We start from the raw sequence: 7,100 nt of genomic DNA, 5'->3' as shown, positions 1-7,100 counted from the left end.
ATGGCTGTTATTGAGTACTTGGAGGCAAAAAACACAATGAGCTCAGAGAAAGCATCAGCATACTAACCCCCAATCATACAGAGAAATAATCTACATCATAAGTAAGGCAAGCAGCTATGGTTGTGCCCAGCAACCACTGTGTCCATTCATCGCTATATGTTCAGAGCCCCAGAACCATTTCATAGTATTGTTCCCTTTGAGATAGTTTTAGAGTCCTAATACTACATAACAATACAAAGCACGAGCTAAAAATGATAGAATTCTGACTTTGCTATTTTTTGGCACCCAAATGATGAACACCGAGTGGACATTATCATGTATAGCCTCTCGGCAACTCCACACGTCGACGTCGCGATGCTTCCAGAGTCGAGCGTGTTTGGCTCTATAGCTGTGGGAGGGAAGGCGGCACTTGGATCTTTTTCCCGGCCGCAAGATCAAGTTCCAATGGCCAAAGATGCTTCACATTTTCTTTCTTGTAGCAGGAATGGACGATTCGGTCATGTGTGTTACTGGATTATTCTAGAACCCAGGCATCGCTTTCTCCACGTTGAGAAAAAGCAACCGCCTTCTCTGCGTTCGACTAAGTGACATGGTACAAGGTGAAGGAAACGACGACAATGACAGTGCTACCGCTCACCCCACTATGTCTCTCCTCGCTTCTTCGATAATAACTCGGTTACATTATGCAGCCAGGGTTCATGGTGCACGCAACGCGACTGTCCAGCTTCAGGGGCACCGCTTCGCCGGCCTCTTCGGGTTGCCTCCGTCGGTGCCCATCGCCAACTGCGCCGAGTTTGTCCACTCCCAGGTGGCTTCATTGGTGTCGGACCTAGCGTCCGCGATTAAGGATGTCAATGCCACGACGACAAGGTGATAAGCCTAGGAGTTTACTGACCAGGTGTGTGAGCTTTGTCTTTGCTCGACCTCGAATTACTGGCCTGTTCTCCATGACCTTGCTCCTACCCCATGTCTGACATCACTAAAATTTCGTCATGCCGATGTTCATCTAGGTAGGGGAGCAGAGATCTGTATGCCAAGGTAGGGGACCAGATGTATCTGGGTGCCAAGAGGTGCAAGGCGGAGGGAGGCGAGGGGAACCTAAACCGAAAACCCACACTAGAGCAGGTCGACAGCGATAGCTTCGACGAGAACGACGGGCAGAACCAGAAGCCACCGGGCAAGGGGAAGAATATGACACCGGCGGAGACCCCCCAAGGACTATGCCATGTCCATGACAGGAGAGGGCAGGCTACTGACAGCACAAATCACTTCTATGTTATGCTCTGCACCCACTTAGCCTCTCCGTGTGTTGCTCAACTGTGTCATGTGTAGGGATGGCAATAGGTACGGGTATGGGTAGATGACCGCGGATAATTATCTATTGGATATGGGTACGGTGGAATTTGGTATCCGCGAGTATGGTTATGGATATAATAAGGTATCCACGGATAATTTTTTCGTGGGTATGGATATCTAGTATCCATACCCGTTACCCAATGGATATCTGACATGTGGGCCATTCAGATTTAATATATTATCATTAATTCTCATTTTTCAATTTTTATCCATGACATATTGTTTGGTGCTGAAATTATCATTTGATGCTGCTGGAATGATAATTATTTTGAAATGTGATAAAATTGTTGTTTAGTGTTGAATGCTAAAATTGTAGTGGGCGGGCGGGTAACGGGTATCCACCGAATAGCGGATACCCGGTGGGTACGGGTATGGATACGGATCCCGCTGTCTCCCTCGTGGGCCTAGATGGACAGCGTGGTACTCTCGTGGCTCAACGACACCATCACCGTCGAGATACAGGACATCGTCCGCGACCAGGTGGACATCGCTCGCAAGGCGTGGGGCTCGGGCGCTCCACCTCGATGCTCAGTTCCACCTGTTCGCTTAGGGGCATCTCTCGTGGGAGAGTAGTAATGCTAGATGAAGGGCATGGCAGACTAGTCTCTCCTTGACCTCGACAAGCCCGTCGCCAACCATACCTTGGTGTTCAACGTCTCCATGTGGCTAGGTCAAGCCTCGAGTGCCTCCCTTCCTCCGGTGTCGGTCCTCCTGACTGCGCTTCCCTTCGGTGTACCGCTGACAACTCTGGCCACGCCACATCTCCCGCCCCGGGGACCACCACCTCGACGCCTTAGTCTCCGCTGGCTGGAGGATGGGACCCCGCCTCCCTCGCCGCCAATTTCAGCACCATGGCGATGACCCCACCCCCTCCGACTGGGTGGTCAACTCCGGTGCCTCCTACCACACCACCCCCACTGCAGGCACACTATCTCGCTCCCACCCCCTCCTACCTCCCATCCCACCTCAATCGTCATTGGAAACGGTTCCACTATGTGGGTCACCTGGGTCGTTCTATCTCAACGACGTTCTCATAGCCCCACACATCACCTATAATCTCCTTTATGTTCGTTGGTTCACCACCGACAATTCTTGTTCCATTGAGTTTGACCCCTCTGGTTTTTCTGTGAAGGATCTGGCCACCAGGAACCCTCTCGCGAGCCGTGACAGCACTGAGCCCCTCTACACGTTCCGGCCTTCCACCACCGGCACGTCTCCACCTCCCGCCTTGGTCTCCACCACCTCCTCCATCACTTGGCATCGTCGTCTTGGCCACCCAGGACCTGACACCATGATCAAGCTTAACAGTAGTTTAGATCCTTCAAATAGTAGGGGACATTTTGAGGGCCTCTGTCATGCTTGTCACTTAGACCGACATACTCGTCTCCCATTTACTACTTCTCGGGCTGAGCAGGCTTTTGACCTGGTTCATTGTGATCTCTGGACCAGGCTTTCTGGTTATAAATACTATTTGGAGATTTTGGATGATTTTTTTCATTTTTTGTGGGTTTTTCCTCTTCGGTTGAAGTCCGACACGTTCACCACCCTCACACACTTCTTCGCCTGGGTATCCACCCATTTCCATCGCTCGGTCCGTGCCCTAAAGTGTGACAATGGCCGCGAGTTCGACAATCATGCCTCTCGTTCTTTCTTTGTCACCAACGGTGTCCAGGTGCGTATCTCGGGCCCCTACACCTATGCCTAGAACGGTTGGGCCGAACGCATGATTCACACCACCACCAATATGATCTGCTAACTTCTCTTCCATGCGTCTCTCCCTGCCAGCTACTGGGTAGAGGCCCTACACACCGCCACACACCTCCTCAACCGTCTTCCCTCGAAGGCGGTGAGCCACCCTACTCCCCACTTCGCCCTGTATGGCACAACCCCTCCTACGACCACCTTCGCGTGTTCAGTTGTGCCTGCTATCCTAACAATTCCGCCATCGCTACTTGTAAGCTATCTCCTCGCTCCACTCGATGCCTCTTCCTTGGCTACTTCCCAGACCACAAGGGGTATCGTTGTCTTGACCACGCCTCACACCGCATCATCATCTCTTGTCACGTCGTCTTCGATGAAGATGTGTTTCCCCTTGCTGGCTCCTCCCCACCTACCGATCTTGACTCCCTTCTCGAGTCTAATCCGATTACCCCTCCACCCGAGGCGCCCACCTTGCGTCGTTGCCTGCACCACGTGCAGCCTCGATGCCTCTGCTCGCGCCTCTTCCCATCCCACGTGCGGCCCCATTGACCCTGCCTGCGCCACACGCGGTCTCGTCGACCATACCAGCACCACGTGCAACCCCGTCGACACTACCTGCTCCACGCGCGGCCCCGTCGACTCCTCCCGCGCCATGCGCGGTCCCGCCGATTCCTCTCGCGCCATGTGCAGCCCCGTCGACCACGCCTACGCCACGCGCGATCTCGTCGACACCTCCCAGGCAATGCGCGGCCCGCCGACGAGCTTGGCTCGCTTCGCTGACCCCGCTCTCGTCTACCACCGCCGCGGGCGTGCCACTCCCTCAAAACCCACTGACTCGGGCCCGTCGACGGGCGCGGCTCACTTTGCCGAACCCGTCGTCTATCACTGCCACAAGCCGGCCACACCCGCGGACCTCGATGTCCCGGCGGCCCGCTCTAAAACGCCTGTGTACCACCCAGTCGCCATCCACCGCGACCACAGGCACATCCAACTGCAAATAATCGACCAAAGGATGAAGGTTCTTCAATACCCGATGCCAGGATGCCGATGGTCTGGTTTCTGAATGAGGAAGCATGAAAATTAAGAAGTGGTAGAAGTTGATCAATCCCTTGACTTGCTAGTTCAGGTGATCAACAAGGCACTAATGCGCTACGTGCAATCACTGTAGCAGTCGTTTGAGGTTTGCAGAGTTCGTTTGAAGCTAATCATGTGCCGTGGGATTCATCCACCTACCAAAACTCCTACGAATTTCACTCTTTTTTGGCCTCACGTCCTCCTTATCAAGCCTGCGACCATGAGCTCGCTCGACTTAGCAACCTACAAGTTGTAAGTCTAAACTTTCCCTTTCTGAGCATGTCCTATAATGGATCAGTTCAGTCCACTAGATTAGTAGCTGCTTATACGTACACACGGTGCCCCGCAAAAATTCACATGTATTGAATATTGAATAAATATTCGTGCAACCACACGGTGCCCGCAAAAATTCACATGTGTTGATTAATTGATTAAACACCCGCGTAATGCGCGAGCAAAAGTAACAGTACATAGGATGGAGGAAAAGATAGAAATTAAGCTTTGTTTACTTTCAAAATCAATCATCTATCTACGAGAAGAAACCATTCATAACCCCCAAAAAATAGGCATTTTGTGGCAAAATCCAACAGTGCTCCGAATACTATCCAGAACACAAAAGAAAACAGGGATTTTTGCTTGGCATAATGTAGCAGTCATCTCAACACTGGCCGATGCAACTTCCTGAAACATTTATATACAAAGGAAAACAAAATGAACACTAAAAATAAAAGCAGCATATCCAGATTTTCAATTGATTCACCAAGTCGAACATGACCAACGATGATGGTTGCAAGTAATACAGTCGGCACAATGTTTCAGCACGGGCAAAGGTGTGAAAGCGCCGGTAAACCAATGAATTAAACGAAACCACGTACAAGACACTGAGGCTAAATATGACAACCATATAGAAACAAAGACAGGAAAACCCATAAGCATGGTTCGTAACTTTCGTAAGCGAAAAACCTGCGTGGCCAGAGCACTGAGCAGAGCATTGACGACATGGAACACACAGAACTACGACGCTCGAACGGGCAGCTCACCTACGAACGTTGCACACGAAAAAAGCAACACAGGTTCCAGACTACCGCATCCGCAGCAGAAGAGCCCTACAAAGGACACACACAAAAAAGACGGCGGATCGGTAGGCGCTGCCGAGCAGGCGAACAATCGGTGAGCAGATCGGAGCAGAGAAACTATACGTTGGCTAGCCCTATACACTGGAGCCCCTCGCAGCAGCAGGACGACGGCGCTATGAGCCTCAGGCACGACGACCGAGCACTGTGAGAAGACCGGTCGCAGATTTTTTGGAGAAGGAAGAGGAGGGGATTCCACATGGCCGGAGGGAGCAGATGGGTAAGGGGCGAGACGTAGGCACGACGAGTTTGGCGACCGCCGCAGCATGACTGCACGGCTGCGCCGACGTCAGCGCACAGCACCGCAGCCCGCAAGAGAGAACCTGCCCTTGCACGGCAGCACCGCGCGAGGATGGGCCGTGCCACGACCCAGCGGTGAATGCTCTGCTCAACGGCCAAAAACCGCTTGGAACAGGAGCTCGGACTCGGACACGAACACGAACACGGACACCGCGTGGAACAGAAGATCGGGCTCGGACACGGACACGGACACGGACACGGACACTGTGAACGATGCAATCCCGTTTGCCTTGGTAATATATATTTCTTGCGCAATGCCGTTCGGTTCGGCAGTCTCTTTACTAATTTCACGGTTCCATCTCTCGTGCTCAACAGCAGTCTCTAGCAGTCACTCTACAACTTTATTAGATTTCTTTTTTACATTAAGATGTTGGAATACCAAAACGTCGTTGGGGGACGGCTGAAGCTGAAGGGTAAAGCGCTGGACGTGAAGGATGGTGGTGTAATGAAAAAGAAGAAGAAGTACCAGCGTGAGGAATCGTCTCAGACTGAATCTGATAAGAATGGAGACGAAAGGAACCCACATTCTAACTATGACTATCTCACACCAGCAGAGCGCCGCTACATGGAACAGAAGCAGAAGATCGACATGAAGAAGATGGCCAAAGTCGCAAACAAGTCGTACAAGGACCACATGCAGGACTTCAACCAGTACCTGGCTAACCTCAGCGAGCACTATGACATCCCCAAAGTTGGTCCTGGCTAACCTGGCTGTGTTACGCACAAACAATTGTATGCTGTGTGGGTCTATCTACTTTTCTGTTAGCATATTATGTATCGTTTTACATATATTGTAAAACGACTTGTTGCCACCAGTAGATAATATTTATTGTCAAAAGCTTGTTCCATGTATTCTGATCACGTGTTTAAGCCTTTTTTTGGTTGCCCCTTTTAGTTGCATTCATTTTATTCAAAATGTGGTCCGCTTTTGATATTTCTAGACAACTTATTTTCTTTCAATACAGTGGCAGAGCTTAACAACAGATTATGCCCAAATTTTTCCAAGTCAACATGGCCTTCAATTTAGGAAGTGGGAAATAAGGGTGGGATCATTTGATTCCATGTTTGGATAATTGAATTGAAGATAGGGATAGATAAATAAAGACTACATCCATCTCATGCCCCCTCCTTTTGTCTCAACCCATTTTTATTTCTCTATCCAATCCCCATCCAAACGTTCACATACAAATTATCCACTAGGCTAGAGTACTTAAAAAGCAGAAAGTACAACTTCTGATGCAACAAGAAGTTGGCTGAATCGAGGCCCACCTAAAGCATTCAGAACCAAATCGAATTGATTGATGTTTGATGCAAAGAACTATTATTGAGTTTGTATATATTATTTTCATTTTCTCTGAATCGGAACAAGCGCTCATGGACTTGAGAACCAGTTGGAAATCCTTGCCCACCTAGCCAAGCATTCAGAACCAAATCGAATTGATTGATGTTTGATGCAAAGAACTATTATTGAGTTTGTATATATTATTTTCATTTTCTCTGAACCGGAACAAGCGCTCATGGACTTGAGAACCAGTT

At 50.1% G+C, this 7,100-nt stretch overlaps 1 protein-coding gene across 1 annotated transcript; it reads left to right on the top strand.

Moving 5' to 3' along the window:
• Positions 1 to 5,931: 5,931 nt before the first annotated feature.
• Positions 5,932 to 6,405, top strand: LOC103654035 (protein FAM32A). Its single transcript, XM_008680856.3, has one exon. The coding sequence runs from the start codon at positions 5,932 to 5,934 to the stop codon at positions 6,268 to 6,270; it is 339 nt and encodes a 112-aa protein (XP_008679078.1). The 3' UTR covers positions 6,271 to 6,405.
• The last annotated feature ends 695 nt before the right edge of the window (positions 6,406 to 7,100 follow it).

Source organism: Zea mays, chromosome 4 (assembly GCF_902167145.1).
Source record: "Zea mays cultivar B73 chromosome 4, Zm-B73-REFERENCE-NAM-5.0, whole genome shotgun sequence".
NCBI lineage: Eukaryota > Viridiplantae > Streptophyta > Magnoliopsida > Poales > Poaceae > Zea > Zea mays.
This window is presented reverse-complemented; position numbering and strand designations above follow the sequence as displayed.

Coding starts and splice junctions, on each gene's coding strand:
- LOC103654035 (XM_008680856.3), top strand. CDS start 5,932: ATGTTGGAATACCAAAACGTCGTTGGGGGACGGCTGAAGCTGAAGGGT.